At 43.4% G+C, this 16892-nt stretch overlaps 2 protein-coding genes across 2 annotated transcripts; both read left to right on the plus strand.

The window, feature by feature from the left end:
- Positions 1-996: 996 nt before the first annotated feature.
- Positions 997-12738, plus strand: F12 (coagulation factor XII). Its single transcript, XM_012552735.3, has 14 exons — positions 997-1094; positions 2650-2692; positions 4672-4768; positions 5226-5296; positions 5612-5719; positions 5993-6127; positions 7252-7356; positions 7799-7964; positions 8206-8360; positions 10288-10522; positions 10820-10956; positions 11116-11259; positions 12250-12398; positions 12481-12738. The coding sequence occupies exons 1-14, from the start codon at positions 1038-1040 to the stop codon at positions 12640-12642; spliced, it is 1764 nt and encodes a 587-aa protein (XP_012408189.1). The 5' UTR covers positions 997-1037; the 3' UTR covers positions 12643-12738.
- A 132-nt stretch (positions 12739-12870) lies between these two features.
- On the plus strand, positions 12871-13446 carry PFN3 (profilin 3). Its single transcript, XM_003756904.3, has one exon. The coding sequence runs from the start codon at positions 12982-12984 to the stop codon at positions 13393-13395; it is 414 nt and encodes a 137-aa protein (XP_003756952.1). The 5' UTR covers positions 12871-12981; the 3' UTR covers positions 13396-13446.
- Positions 13447-16892: the final 3446 nt, after the last annotated feature.

Genomic DNA, 16892 nt, shown 5'->3' on the forward strand with positions numbered 1-16892 from the left:
TTTAGAGTTTGACCCCATCCCTTTAAATATAAGGGAAATGAATCTGGGGAAGGTTAAATGACATGCTCAAAGTTACATTAGACGTTAAGTTGTAGAAGAAATATTAGAACCCAAATCCTTGGTAAGATTCCAGAATTAGTAATTTATCTTCTCTATGATGCTATCTCCTGACTCTCAGATGGATGACAGAAATAAAGTAACTTTACTAAAGTCTAATAGGTAGCAAGTAGCAGAACTAGAATTAAGTGTTATCCAAAAAGGATTAGAGGTAAAGGCAGGGGCAGAAAGCCTCATCATTCTACCTGTCCTCCTCACTTAAACCCATCCATAATTCATGCCTCAAGAATAAGGTGTCCCAGAGATCCCATTCCTCTTATTCAATCTTTCTAGACAAACCTAACTTGGTCCTAATGATGGACTGAATGAATTCCAACAAAAGACTATGTCCCTGGCAACAACCCAGTATCTGAGTGGGCTCTAGAGAGGAGCAAGTAAATCTTGCAGAATTATCTTGTACAGACAGAGCTATCCTGTACAGACACCTACTGTCACTTTATACAATCTGGAGGTTAAACTATAGATTCAACTCCCAAGGTTATCTTGTATAAACAGGAAAGTAGATCACCAGTTGATTAACTAATGTATATAATTATCAGGGTTAGCATATTTTGCTTTGGGTCTTTTCCCATATAAGGTCCCATCTTCCTTGTTAATTGTGTTTATTAAGAACTATGCTTGCTTGCTAAGTATAACAATAAAGCATTTCCCCTTGACCTGGAGATTGTTTGAATCTGTGAATTCATTCTGGATGACTCTCCACCTTTGTGACTTGTACTTTATCATGATTTGTTGGACCTCATCACTGCCTCTCCTAAGAAGGCTGATATTTCCTTCTGTCAAATATACACTGGCTTTGGGCCCTAAACTTGGTCAAGGTCAGGGGGCGGGGCTTCAGCCTGGCTGGAGTTCACTTTTCTTTGACTCCAACTTTTCCTGTGGACCTTACCCCATCATATTGATCCAGGCATACAGACACCATGCATTTCTTACTGCTATTTGGAGCCCTATTGATGGGCCTGAGGCTGGCACTTATGGTAAGACAACCCTAATGGTGGATAAAGTCTAGAAGACCTTGTAAAGGGGGAAGAGATTGGGGTATATGTATTATTTTCAGACTCTGGAAGAAGGGGATTATTCCAGGAGAGAAGGATAGGTTGGTTCTAGGAGAGATGAGAATTGAGTTAAGGGTTCCTTTGGGGAGGGGAAAAGGAACTATGAGCAAAAGATTTAGGGTGGTCCCAGAAGAAATCAAATAGGGACAGAGATAATTTCAGAGGCAATAGTTTGGGGGCTGGGTTAGAGGTCCTAGGTGAACGAGGAGGAGCTATATTATAGGGCGCCAGTGTAAAGGAATCATGGTTTCAGGAAATTCCTAGGAGGAAACATTCCTTTTTGGCGTTGGGTCTCTACCTCTGTCTCTGAATCTAACTGATTAGTTGTTGGCTGGAAGGAAAGAGAGCCAGAGTTCCCAACACTCCTTTCCCCTCACCTACTTTCTCCAGATGTCTAGTACCCCAGGACTGGGAAGGCTTCTGTTCTGGTCCCATTCCTATCTGAACATCCCTAGGCACCAAGTTTTTCTAGGAATACAAGGTGTCTCCTTACTACAAGGGAGACATAAGAAATAAGGCACAAAATGTCAGGATGGTAGAAACACAGTTAAACAGCAACCTGAAAAGGCTCCGGGGGTTTTAGTTCCCGGAAACTCAGTATGAGTCAACAGTGTGATTTATTAGACTAGGAAGTTAATGATCTGAGGTTATTATAAGATATTCAAAGTATTCTGAGATAAGGAGATAGCCCTGATCAAATGAAATGTCTGTAAGGCACTTTGCAAATATTAAAGAAATGCTAATAGTCTATTATAACTATTAATTATTAATGTAATCTGCCCTGATTAAACTACATCAGGAACATTGTAGATACTGGAACTATATAGGGAGAAAAAGGTTAGGGGTGGAAACTAGTATATACATCTATCTTCAATTATTTGAGGAGCCACCACCTGAAAGGGTTAGATTTGTTTTAGTTCCAGGGAGATAACTTAGAGTAAAGGATAGAAATTGTTGAAACAAATTCAAATTTGAGATAAGATAGAGATTCCCATCTGTTTGAGTCCTCTCAAAGTAGAATGAGGGTCTCTAAACAGTAAGTTCCCTCTCATTGAAGATTTTCTAGCAATATCTAGTAGACCATTTGTTAGATACATTATAGGGGAGACTTTGTTTGGGTATGAGTGGGACTAGACAACTGCTAAGTCCTCCTCTGACTCTGAAACTAGCCTGGGAATGAGGTGAAAGGGTTGGGCCCAGGTTCCCCATGCTGGACTTCCTGAACATAGGGTGAAGAGGTCAAGAATGGGAACTGAGAAGGATGAATCAGGGCCTAGAAAGAAAAAAAAATGGGGAAGTTCAGGGTCCTGACCTGGGTGGTAGGGCTATATGTGAAGTGGATCTCTAAATGGGGCAAAGAAAAGACAAAAGGAAAGTATTTATGGGGAACACAATGAAGAGAGATCTAGGGGATAGTAGGTATCTAGAGGGGCAGGGCTAAGGTGCTACTACTTCTTCCCATCCTAATTTCTCATAGGCCCCACCCTGGAAAACTCCAAAAGAACTCATGACCATTGCAGGTGAGTCTTCTCAGCTAGACTTCTGGCCAAGTGACCAAGAGGAAGATGATGGCGGTGGGGGAGTTGGGAATTCTAAGGAAAGACGATCACTTAATTGGCAAAGGACAAAAGGACAATTTGGGATAGAGACCCAGAGCTGAGTTTGGCTGGTCAGGGACACTCTTGCCCCAATCTTTGAGTGAAGGCCCAGGTCTGGAGGCGGTATGTAAATGAGTTGTTGCTATTATTGTAATTATGAGTGGGGAGGGCGGATGACTTCCTCAGCGGATGGCTTCCTCAGCTCCCAACACCCACACCCCTCAGTTTCTTCTTAATGCCTTTTTCATTCCGAATGCCTCCCTCCCTTCTTTCTGGGTGTCCCACTCCCCTCCCCCAACCTGGGTCACCGATTTGTGAAATGGCAAACACTATGCACTTGCTTTGGGTAGGCAACTGTGGCAGGCACGGGGGGGGGGGGGGGTACACAATGTACAGAGAAGCAACATTAGGTCCCAGAAACCTAGGAACAATTATTATGAGGGTCTCTAAACAGTAAGTTCCCTTTCACTGAAGATTTTCTAGCAACATCTAGTGGACCATTTGTTAGATACATTATATGGGGGACTTTGTTTAGGTATGAGTGGGACTAGAACATGGCCAAATCACTTAACCTTTCTGAGATATACTATTTCCTCATTTGTAATCAGTTCATTAATCAGTTCAATAATTAAAGCATTTATTGAGTGCCTATTAAATGTTAGACAATAAATCAACCAATAAGCATTTATTAAGCTCTTGCTATGTACTGTGCACTATGTTAGACAATGGATAATATTGTACTACCTTGGAGATGTGAGGAAAATATTTAAACTGCAAAGCACTGTAGAAATTGAAGTTTATATTATATGCAATCTGCCTTTCAAATATTTGGAGAATGGATGAAAAGGCAGTGAAGTACAGTGAGACCCTTACAATAGACCCTTACAATCAGCCACCACACTACCTTTCCAGAGTCATCGGTCATCACTCAACTTTGTACAATAGAACCGAGTCAGCACTGATAGCCTAGATTGTGTGTTATAAAAATTCTTTCCAGTTCTGACATCCAATATTGCAAGAGTTCTCCCAGCTCAAATATTTTATTTGGGGTAGGCCACGAAGAGTCGAACACTAGTCCCTTCTGACTCCATTCAGCAAATTCCAGTGGCTCCCAATTACTTCCAGAATGAAATCTATATCTATATTCATATATTATATATATACCTCTATGGCTTTTAAAGCCTTTCATAACTTAGTCCCTTACTATTCTTCTAGATTTCACAGACCTCTTATTCACATACTCTGTGACCCAGACAATGCTGTTACTTGCCCAGAACATTTTATCTCCTGACTGGACATTTTCATTAACTGTTTCCCTCTCCCCACTTCCTGGCCTCCCCAACCCCCTCAGTATCCTGTAAATCTCAAATAAAGTCCCACCTTCTACTGGAGACTGGACATATTTTTTTTTTAAAGAGGTAATAAGGGTTAAGTGACTTGCCCATGGTCATCAAATTTGAACTCAGATCCTCCTGAGCTGAGATTCTAATCCACTCCCCAGTCCAGTTTTCCTTAATCTTATTGTTTTCCTCAAGATTATTTCTAATTTATCTAGTGAGTGCATTGCTTATATATATATATATATATATATATATACACTCATACATAGACATATATACAAATATTTCCATATCTATGTCTATTTGTTTGCATGTTATCACCTCCTGTGACTGTGAAACTGTGAGCTCTTTGAGAACAGGGACTGATTTTAGTTTTTACATTTTTTAATATCCTCAATAACTTAATACAAAGCCTAGCACAAGCACATTTTGTTAGTGCTTAACAATGGTTGATTTGACTTTTGTCCTGTCCCACTAACTAGACTTTTAGCCTCTGGAGGGTAGGTTTAGGATCTTTTGAAGGCTGTAAGGGTTCATTTGGTGTTTGTGGGTTAATTACAGTCATCACCAGTGGGGATCCCTGTCACTTCCCCTTCCAGTATCGAGGCCACCTGTACCACAAATGTATCAAGAGAGGCCGTCCAGGGCCCCATGCCTGGTAAGCTCCTGGCTTTTCTCCCTTTGTGAAGCTGCATCACGTAAGTCACAGTATTCCACAGATCTCCCAAATGAAAATATTATTCCATTCAAATAAACTATCTTTTTTTCTTGTTGGAAAGATAGGGGAAAGTGCTGTTCATTAATTTGACACCATACTACTTTTGTGGCCTGGGGCCAATCTGAACCAATTTCCTGATCTGTAAAATTGAGATGACATTTGTACTCCCTTCTTGCTGGATTATTCATCGTATAAAGATTTGTAAATCTTTAAATTCTATAGAAGTGAGAAGGTATGGTTATCATCTTCCAGTTTAAGGTCTCCAGTCTTGGGTAATTTTAGGGAGGTCTCTTCCCTCCCTGAAATTCAATGGTGGCATGATTTGGGGGGAGGTGGGCTTTTGGGAGTATACCATCTGGGCCTATAGAGCAGGGACAATTATTCCCTCTTTCTGCAGGTGTGCAACCACCAACAACTATGATCGGGATCAGCAGTGGGTTTATTGCCTGGAGTTCAAGAAAGTGAAAGGTGCCTTGGTGGGGGGAGTACCTCCTTTCTAATCCCTACTCTTTTTCCTCCCTTCCATTACAGAAAGTTCTGAGGTACCTCCTCCATCCTACCCTCAAGCTTGGATCTAGCTCTGCTTTATGACTTCACTTCTCCAAAAAGGGCCCCAGGAGTGACCGTCTCCAATCTCAGTCCTTAATTCCAGAGAAACTGCCTAGTTCTACTGTGGTCCTGATTTTATTTATCACTCTCCCTCAACCCCTCTCTTTTCCTCACCTCTCCTAATCAGCCATTCTGGATCCTCAGTGCTCATATGCAAGAATCTTCTGTCCACAGATCACTGCAAGCATCATCTGTGCCAGGAGGGAGGGACCTGCATCAACACTTTTCGTGGAGCCCACTGCCTCTGTGCCCCCCACCTCACTGGGCAGCACTGCCAAAAAGGTGCCAATGCATTTGAGGTCCACTCTGCCTGACTGTGGGCCTTGGGCTTTTGAACTCTCAATACAGTCACACATACCCTCCCCTCCGGGGAGGGTGGTCTCTAGGTATGGGGAGGAGGTTCTACCTGGGGGGTCTCATCATAAAATGAGCTGGAAAAGAAACCTGCAGACCAGTCCAGTGTCCTTGTCAAGAACACACCAAACAGGGTCATGAAGAGTAGTTTGTGACTGAATATCAACAACCTATTCTTAAACAGTTTTCTTCTGCCTCCAGAGAAGTGCTATGAGCCTCAGCTTAGGCAGTTCTTCGATGAGAATGAGACATGGCTTCGTGCAGAGCCACAGAGAGTGGCCAAGTGCTGGTGTAAGGGCCCCACTGCTGACTGCAAGTGGTTGCCAAACAGCCAGGGTGAGGATTGGCCTGGCACAGATACAGGGAGGCTGAAGTGGGGAGGATGGGGGACTGATAAAGTTCCAAGTCCAAAGACTTGATTGTGAGTTCTAGATAGACTGATTCACTTGCTATGACTTCCTATTCATTGTGTCTGAAGCTCTTCACTTTCCCAGTTGTAAACTGGCAACTTCTATAAGGATCTTCCAACTGAAACTAATCTTATTTTCCAAGATTTCTTTCGAAAGGCCATTCATCTCTGACATTCCATATTTTAGGCCATATTCTCTTGGATCCCTTCTACTTCTGAATCTTATATTTCAAGGTCCCTTCTAATACTGTTATCTTCTATGATTTATTCTGTATTCTACAATCTAATCTATTACTTCTAAGACTATCTTCTAAAGTTACTTTTAGTTCTGATTTGTGTTCTATTATATAATTTCCCTTTCACTTCTATATTGTAAAATGTCTTCTAGCTCTGACATATTTCCTGACCTTTATGTTTTTTTAACTCTAACATTATTTAACTCTAACTCTATGTGCTAAAGTTCTTGCTCACTCTGTCTTTGTTCTAAGCTTCCTTTAGGTTTTGCTAAGGTTCTAAAGATTCCTTTGTTCTAAGACTCCAACATGCTAATAACCTTAGGCAACCTTCAGTTCAAATAGTTTATTCTTTTTCTTGATCCCTCCTATCTTTAAACACCATATATTCTATTTTTTCTAGTTCCAAATGTCTCCTATGTTGTTTTTTAGGGTCTCTTCCAGATATAAGGTTCAAAGTTTTAAGAAACCTTGTATATGTGACACTATATATTTTTTGGCTTTAACATAAGGTCCCTTCTAGCCCTGTATTCTAGGTTCTAAGGTCTTTTCTTTTACATTTTATATTCTAAGATACTATCTACCTCTGAGGTTCTATGTTTTTGAATTGTATCTAAATCTAACACTATATTCCAAAAGCCTTTCCAATTTTAGACATTTTCTGTTCAGTGAGATTGTGTTCTAGTCTAGCCATTGTGAAAATAAGACCTTTTTCAGGACTCTGGGGGAGTTGTTGGTAGGGGGAGGTGTTCAGGGTTGGAGAAGGCTATAACTCACTTTCTCCCTAAAGATTATACTGAACTCTGTTCTCTTCCCAGTCTGCTTGGATAACCCCTGTCTCCATGGAGGGAAGTGCTTGGAGGCAGAGGGCCAGTCTGTCTGCCATTGTCCTCCAAGTTATGCAGGACACTTTTGTGAAATAGGTAGGTCTGAGATGCCTTTCAAGCCAGGGTACCCAAAGTGGATTCAAGGGGAGGTGTGATCACTAAGGCATACAGAGAGGGAGAAGCACACAGATATATCCTTATTTTTTCCTCCTCCCTCTTTTAGAAGCTGACAAAGGGAGAGGGGAGAGGGAGTGTGATCTAGTGGAACAAATAAATTGGTTTCCTCACTTGCCAAAAAAGGGGAATTTAAACTAGATTTTTAAAGTTCTTTCTAGCTTGAAATTTTATCATCCTAACTTATAAGATCCAGGTTCCAGTACCAGTTCTTGTTGCATGTAGCTTACTTAACTCTCAAAGGGGGAAAAGGGAGGAGACAAGGATAAATGACTAAAGTGGGGTGAGCCAACTGAAGAAAAGAGCACAATATTTGGGGGCTCCCCCAGCCTCTCCATTTCTGGATGGCCTCTCTTTATACTAGACACCAGTGCAAAATGTTATAATGGTCGGGGACTCACCTATCGAGGCACAGCCCAGACCACATTGTCAGGAAAGCAATGCCAACCTTGGTCCTCAGAAGTCACGTTCCGGGATCTGTCCAGAGAACAGGTGCTGACCAAGGGTTTGGGTCATCACCCCTACTGTAGGTGAGTGAAGCTTGGGGTTGAGTAAGACTTTCATGAGAAGATAGGAGCAGGCTGGAGAATGGGGACATGGGGAGGGAGAGGCAGGCTTAGGCAAAGCCAGGGAAGAAGAAAGAAGTGAGGATTTGGGGGAAAATTAGTGAGGCCCAGACCAGGAAAGAGGTGAGAAATGGTATTGAGGAGATTGATGAGTATGAAATAAAGACCCTCATTTGTACTGAATGCCATTTACATATGGTTTCAGGAACCCGGATAATGACACTAGACCCTGGTGCTATGTTCTCTCTGGGATTCGGATGAGCTGGGAGTACTGTAGTCTGGCCATATGCCAGCATCCAACTCAGAATCCAACCATCGAATCACAGCACCCAACTACTCCTGCTCCATCATCTTTTACAGGTAGGATAGGGGCTAAATATTATCATACTAGGAGACAGAAGGGGCAAGGGGGAGAACCACCTTTCAGAAGTAAAGGGAGTGGGAACTCACATAGAAAGAGCATCACAGAGAGGGTGGAATGGCAGAGGGCACAGCACAGGCATAGACAAGGTTATCACAAGAGATAGGATGGGCAGAAAGACATATGTCTGAACAAATTTAGGTGGAGGTAGAGGACTCAGAGTACAAAAGGATATAGTAGGCATGGCAAAGTACAGGAGAGTAAAGCTCCAGAAGTCATGATATTGTAAACAGCGAGGCTATAATGGAGAGCATTAGACTGAGTACAGGGCAAGCATAGAGCTGGCAATAAAAGTGAGCAAAGGTTGGTTGTAGAGAATGTGGAATGAACACAAATAATTTTTAAGAGATGCTCCGTGGTGGATACAGACAAGGAATAATAAAGATTGTGCAGAGAAAGTAGGCAGGCAACTATTACAACATGAGACGAGCACAGAAAAGGTACAACACCGACTTCAATAGAGAGCACAAAAAGTGCATAGATAGGCTTTGGAACAAAGAAAAAAGTTTGGTGCTTATTGGTGTACAGAGTGAGAGCATCAGTGAGTGCAAAGTGAATGAATAGGCTTTGGAACAAAGAAAAAAGTATGGTGCTTATTGGTGTACAAAGTGAGAGCATCGGTGAGTGCAAAGTGAATGAATAAGCTTTGGAACAAAGAAAAAGTATGATGCTTATTGGTGTACAGAGCGAGAGCATCGGTGAGTGCAAAGTGAGCAGAGGGGATGGATACAGATAAGAGGGCAGGCATGATACAGAGATACTAACAGAAGAAACTGATTGGGCCAAACAGGAAGATACATAGACTGACAAGACAGTAGGCAGACAAGGCAGAAGTCACTGGATGAGTACAGGCAGATGGAATGGAACACTGAGTGAACATCAAAAACACAAGAAATAGAAACAGAACAATATAAAAGGGTCAGTACAAGCAGAAGGCACAGGGTTGATAACCAGAGGATAGGCACAAAAGGACATTGGTGAGCATAGAGAGATGTGAGGGGTTAGCATGAGGGACCAACATGGACAGAGGAATGAGATAAGCATTGGTATGACTGTTATTCATAGAAGACATGAGAAGGGCACAGATGGATATGTTGTGGATATAATTAGGGTAGGCAAAAAGAGAGGCACAGGTTGGCACAGTGTGAGCACTAAGGGGACAAGAGAAGGCTGGCAAAGGCAGGGGATAATAAGCACAAAGACCAGATAGCAATAGGCACTGGCAAAGGGTACAAGGAGTAGAATGTAATCTCTATTAAAGGACAGGAACTTTTTCATTTTATTTTTCTAACTCCCTGTAACACCCTAGTAGGTGCTTAATAAATGCTGGTTGAATCGAAGTAAATTAAAGATAGATTGCTATCAGAAGAAATGGCACCATGACAGAATGGTCACAGAAAGAATGGGGCAGGCAACAACATGGGATAAGCACAAGAAAAAAGGGCACTGAATGTATACAAGCAGGCCTTGGTCCAATGAGGGAAACTGAATAGGCAGAGGGTACTATCTTCAAATCATTAGATGATTTCGAAAATCCCTTTTAGTCTTAGTATTGTAACAGCTATTCTCAGGGGAGATTATGTAGCACAATGGCTTCAAAAGGATGGGAAAAGACTAGGAAAGACAAGACCATGGGAAGGGGAAACAATAGATCAACGGAATAGGTCATGGGGGAAGAGAGGAAGGCAGGGAACTCAGTTTGGGGAGCTTAAGAGCATGGGCAGGGACAGTACAAATTTAGGGACTACTACTATAAGATAACAGGCAGGTCAAGAATTACACATAGAGGGCATAGTGAGAGCATAGAAAAAGGGAATATGGGTGTCTCTGGTGTGTCTTTCATTCTGATGCTTGGATCCCTCCCAGAATTGTCTAGGGAGAGCCTGGCCTCTCAGTCTCCTCAGTGGAACGTTAACTCGGTAGCATGTGGCCAACGACAAAAGAAGAGGCTCTCTAGGCTGAATCGCGTTGTGGGAGGGCTGGTGGCTTTACCAGGGGCACACCCCTACATAGCAGCGCTCTACCTGGACCAGAAATTTTGTGCTGGCAGTCTCTTTAGCGCCTGCTGGGTTCTCACGGCAGCACACTGCTTGGAGAACAGGTGAGTCACCCAGTGCTTTCTCGGTTATTCCTTTGGGAGTAATCCAGAGGAGACTCCGGCAGCGGGGTAGTTTGAGTTTGGGATGGGAAAAGCTAGACCCCTTTATGGACACGGAAAGAGAAAACTTGGGGTTTCCTGTTCTCACTCTTATCCCTCCCAATAAGGGAGGTTCAGGGATTTGGGGTTGAAGATCAGACTTGGTGGCCTGCCTGGAGGTGGGAAGCAAGGGGTGTGTAGAAGGGGGACCCGGGTTGTCTAACAGCGCGCGGCGAAGCTGTCAGCCAGTGACTCCCACAGGCCTGCCCCAGAACTGCTGAAAGTGGTCCTGGGCCAAGAACGATTCAACGAGAGTTGTCCACACTGCCAAGAGTTCTCCGTGCGCGAATACCGGGTGCACGAGAGCTTCCGGGACGACACGTTCCAGCATGACATTGGTAGGTGCGGAGCAGCGGGGCCCAGGGCCAGCGGGATGGTCTCAGGCCAGCTCCGCGCCCCAGTGCTTTCCTTACACAGGGAAAAGGGGCGTGGAGGCCCCGGACCCGAATCCCAGTAGCCCTCAAAAGTTCTGTCTTTTGTCGATTTCTGGGGGTTAGCGCTTGTGCGGCTGCAGGAGACAAAGGACGGCGGTTGCGCGAGGTTCTCGCCTTTTGTTCAGCCCGTGTGCCTCCCCGAGTCTCCGGAGCCTCCGGGTGAAGCCTTGAGCTGCCAGGTCGCCGGCTGGGGTCACCAATATGAAGGTAGTAAACAGAGAGCAGCAGAGATGACTTTGCCCCTTATATAGATCTGCATGCGAGATAACTCGGGAGGAGGCAAAGGAGGGTGACTAATGAAAGGATCAAATTCGCGTGAGAGGAGAGATGGCAAAAGATGGCATGTACGGCGGCAGCAAGGCTTTGAAAACCTAAATTCATCTCCTGCCTCTGCTGGAAACTAGTAGGCTTTTAACTTTAGGCACACAATCCTCACAGAGAAGCAACTTTCTAAGACCTAAGGTGCAGAGTTGATGCTAATCTGCCTTGGTGGAAGGAATTCTATTCACTGGAAGTTCCCAGCACTGCTGAAATCTAAAATCTCGGGTGTTTTTGTTTTGTTTTTTAAAATGTCGGTCATATAAACGTGGGCCCGGGCAACCTATTAGTGGAAATATTTCAGATTTGAAGTGAGAGCACTCCCAGGCCTCTCTGGCTTTGAGCTCTGCTAACTGGGGGAATCTTGGGCAAGACATTTCCCCTCTCTGGGCTTCAGTATCCTCACCTGTAAAATAAGGGAATTAGGCTAAAGTTCTTTGAAGCTTCCTTGCTAGCTCAGAATCCTATGATCCTATGGGATAGGGATAAAAGGAGTCATAGACAGTCAAGAGCTATATGACATTTCCACAGGATTTGGAGGGCCTTGCTCTGGCGTAAGAAATTTCCGGCATTTGTTCTTATCTCAGAGTCCTGGGCTCCCTATAGAGTCCAAGAGCCCTGAGAGCTCTTCCCCGTATTTGCTGCTCATATCCTAACTCAGTTTACAAGCCATCTAGGAGTGACTTTCTTGGGCAAAAGACTCAGGACTGGGGTGGAGGGAGAGATGAAAAGAAGGGTAGGAAGAAAATGTGAATCCCAAACATAGCTGGGGGGAAAAGATTGGCAGCCAGTAGACCCTGAACTTGGAGGGCTCTGGTGGGCTCTCCACCCTATCACCCTACCAAAAAACACTCTAGTCACCTCTCCCCCACTCTTCAGAGGCCGAGGACTATTCCAGTTACCTGCAGGAAGCCCAGCTGCCTATCATTCCACACGATCGCTGCTCAGCCCAAGATATGCATGGGCAAGCTGTCACCCAAGACATGCTGTGCGCTGGTTTCTTGGAAGGGGGCACAGATGCCTGCCAGGTGAGCAGAGAAACCTGTCACATAAAAAGGGGAGCGGGGAGGCAAGAGGCAGGGACATCGAACTGACGTGTCCGTGGCTCAGGGCGACTCCGGGGGACCACTCGTGTGCGAAGAGAAGGCGGGTCAGCTCACTCTGCGCGGAGTGGTAAGCTGGGGCGTAGGCTGTGGGAAGCGAAACAAACCTGGAGTCTACGCCAACGTAGCCAGTTACCTCGGATGGATCCGGGAGCACACAGTCTCCTGACGCACCTTGGGCTTAACTTTCCTGGCTTTGGACATTCAGGACCAGTGCGGGCATCATAATGGGGCGGGCCCAGAATAAAAAATGTGAGAGTTAGCATTCCTAGGCTTCTTGGTCCTCTCTCCGACGCGTAGAGCAAAAACGAGGAGGTGTCTCTGGGCCCAAGCAAGGCCCGGAAGGAAGGGGGAGGAGACTTGAGTTCAGAACAAATTTTGGTGTCACAGTGGGTGCTGCTGTCACAGAGGGCGCTGACATCACGATGGTAAATGGGAAAGCAGCAATGGACGTTGGGACACCCCAGGAGGCTGAGAGCACAGGACAGGGCTCCTCTATCTCCCTGGAATGGGGGACTGGAAGACATACATCAGCGCCGTACTTCGAGACCAGCGCATCGATGACGTGGCGGTAGTGGGACATTCGGACAACCGCTGCGTGTGGGCCTCGAGGCCTGGAGGCTTGCTGGCTGCCATCTCCCCGCAGGAGGTGGGCATATTGACGGGCCCTGACCGCCGCAGCTTCTTGCAGTCGGGGATCAGTCTGGCGGGCCGACGCTGCTGCGTCATCCGAGACCACCTGCTGGAAGAAGACGATGGTGTTCTGGACGCCCGGACCAAGGGACTAGATGGTCGATCTGTGTGCGTGGGACTCACGCCCAAGGCCCTGATAGTGCTCATGGGCCGACGGGGCGTGCACGGGGGCACACTCAACAAAACTGCTCATCATCTTATTAGGGGCCTGCGGTTCCAGGGGATCTAGGATGACAGGAGCCAACGTTGAGAGACCGGGAATAAATATACATAGAATGTAGCCTGAGCCCTGTTCTAGGAAGTGGGAGGGCTAGGGATCGTCCAGGGGCTCGCTCCCTGACTGCGCAGAGATGACCCTTCATTTTTTAGAGCGTGGCCTGGAGCCAGATGCATATTTAGAATCCTGGTGCTGGACATCAGAGACCCAGTGATTAGAGCCAGGAAAGTTCAGTTCGATTTTACAGCCGAGGAGACTCTGAAGGTTCTCACAAAAAACTAGACTCACAGGCCCCTCTAGAACAAATAAATTCCAGTGGGTGTGGGATCAACCCTAGTGCCATCTTCCCAGAATGTAGCGGGGCCCTGAGAGCTAGATGATCAGATTAGTATAGACAACAAATGCTAGGATTAGGGATTGGAAAAACCTTTTTTTTTTTTTTTTTTTTTTTTTTTTTTTGTAGAAGCCTTATTATTAAACATTAGATGCCAGGTACATCCTACTAAATTCTGGCGATTAAAAAAAGGCAACGTCGTTTGTCTTTGTTTTCAAGGAGTTTACATTCTAACGGAGAAGAGTAGAAGGGAAACGTTAAAATAACATCATACATACAAGATAAAGTGTAAATAGAGAATAATTTGAGAGGGAAGATGGTAAATAGGCAAGGGGGTCATAGTGGGCCATGAAAAGCCTACTGGAGAAGGTGCAATTTAAATTGCCAGGAAGTAAGCTAGGAAAGCCAGAAGACCCAGGTATAAAGGAATACTGAGATGGATTTGAGAGTTCTGGACAAGCCAGATCTTGTTTGTCTCCACTTGTTCCTGGGAGCTGTCTGGGGTGGGACATTGCCATCGCTCAACTTTCTTCTTCTTCTTCTTTTCTTCCTTCCTTCCTTCCTTCCTTCCTTCCTTCCTTCCTTCCTTTCTTTCTTTCTTTCTTTCTTTCTTTCTTTCTTTCTTTCTTTCTTTCTTTCTTTAAAAGGGGTCTTAATAATGAATTAGTCCCAGTGCCTCTTCTTTGTTCTAGAGAGGGTGAGTGAGGGAGCAACCTGAGGCAAATTGTGAAGAGTTGGGAGGTTCTGGGAGGGATAAGACTAGGAAAAGCCTCTCTTCTAGGTTTCAGTTGTCCTCTGGAGACATGCATCCAGCTATAAACAAGATGCCTAGGAATCTCCTTCCTCAGAAGAATCTGGCCAACAGATTCTTACTATGTGCCAGGGACTGTGCTAAACCCTAGGGATACAAAGATAAAAAAAAAAAATAATCCCTGCTTTCAAGGAGCTCACAGTTTAATGTGGTAGACAATATGCAAATAGCTACGCACAAACCTGTATATATATAAAGATATATACAGGTATATACAGATACATTGTAGATAATTGAGAAAACACTACCATTAAGCAAAATGGGGAAAGGCTTCTTGCAGAAAGTGGGATTTTAGCTATGGAAGTAGTTTCCTTCACCCCCAGGTTCCAGAACTCTGAAGTCCCCTTTCTTTCCTCTCTTTGTCCTCATCACTCTTTTGAGGGTAGGGAGGAGCAGTCTGACTTTTATTTTGGGAGAAAAACATAAATAATTAAACCTTTGCTTCTCTCTATTCTTTATCTTTATTTTCTTATATTTTCCTCCTTTTCTTTTCAGGCTATGGACTGAAAGATTTTGGGATGACAAGGATATTGGATCTCTTGATTTCCCATTTTTATTAAATGAAACTGTTTCATTTACTATTACTACTCAATGAAACTGCTTTATGTACAACTTATTAGTATTGTCTTACTATCCTTAAGCTCCTGAGCCCATCCCCCCTCCCCCCCCCCCCCCTTCCCCTTGCTTCTTGAAACCACCTGCTGGCAGCTCTTCTTTCCCTGATTTACTCCATGACTTTATTGGGAACTTCTGTAATCTGAACAGCAGGAAACATGAAAGATAATGCTGTTACTCGGACTCCCAAACCCAGTTTTCCTTTAGGGAAACTTCTATAGCATCTTAAAGTTGGAGTGGCACTTGGATGTCATCTGGTTCAACCCTTACCTGAATAGGCAGCCATTTTTCCAGTGTCCTTAACAAGCAGTCATCAAAGCTATACTTCCAGGAACAGGAAACTCATTGCCTTCTGAAATCTGCCAGTGTCTGTGGTAGGGCAGCCCCAGTGGTAAGAAGTTCTAATGCTGTGCTGCTGATTTCTTTTTTGTACCTTGCCCCCAGCTGGTTCAAGTTCTGCTGCAGGGCTGGGTTATTGGTAGCAGAGTGATTCCAGACAACTATTCTCCTATTTTTTGATCTGGTCACCCAAAATCTTAGAATCAAACAATTTAGAGCTGGAAAAAACCCTCTCTTTTGTAAAGAAGGAAACTAAGTTTTAGAAAAGGGAAGTGACTTTTCCGTGGTCACATAGGATTAGTTCCTGAATTGTCTGTCATAGTTTAAAACTCTACATCTTATTGACACATTGTCCTTAGATTACTCGATTCTGAAAGGAAAATCCTCTAAATCTTCGGATTGAATCCTTATTTATCACAGATAGTAAGAATTAAATATGCTGTGACTACATCTAATAATATATACAATATCCTGTTTCCTGTAGGTCCCATATCTCTGCTAAAAATCATTCATAATTTATAATTTTAAAAAATAAATTGTTAATTCTGAATTGGATAAGCATCAGTTTGCAATTTCATATGTAAAGAACAGAAAAAGAGAATTATACTATGAAATCACAAATCTCCCCTAAAGCATATAATATTTAACATGTTCTAAAGCTATTCCACCTATTTTCTTTTGAATCAACTTCCCTTCAGCTTTGGGTCCTTTGAAAAATACTTCATTGGTACTCTTCTCTCCCAGCACCACCCCACCCTACCAATCTTACTATTCTTAACTTTCTTGCTCCCAGTACTACTCTAAATGAAAAAAAAAAAATCGAAACTAACAAGCATGGTATATATTTCTTATATACATATATGTCTATTTATAAATTATATATAGTTACTAATGGATTTATATATTCTACATAAATGTTTAAATACACAAAATAAAACATTTTTAAAAGCATGATATAAAGATGAATTTTTTCTTTTTATATATAAATAGACGAATAATATCATTTTCATTTCACAGTTTGAAAGCAAATATGAATAAATACATTTCATTTTTGGAGGAAATTCCATAGTATCTTTTAAAAATATATTTTATTTGTTTCAAATATTTCAAAACTACATAAAATTTTTTTAATATTCATTTAAAAAATTTTTGAATTCCAAATTCTTTTCCTCATTCCTGCCTTCCCGTAGGCAAGCAATAGGTTTTCAATTATACATGAAGTCATGTAAAACATTTCCCTGTTAGCAATAGGAAATACACACACATACACACACACACACACACACACACACACACACACGAAATATAAAGTAAAAAAAGTGTGCTTCAGCCTTCCCTCAGATCTGGTTCATCAATTCTCTCTCTGGAGATGTATAGTATTTTTCATCTTGGGTCCTTTAGAATTGTCCT

The sequence above is a fragment of the Sarcophilus harrisii genome, chromosome 2 (genome assembly GCF_902635505.1).
Source record: "Sarcophilus harrisii chromosome 2, mSarHar1.11, whole genome shotgun sequence".
In the NCBI taxonomy this organism is placed as follows: domain Eukaryota; kingdom Metazoa; phylum Chordata; class Mammalia; order Dasyuromorphia; family Dasyuridae; genus Sarcophilus; species Sarcophilus harrisii.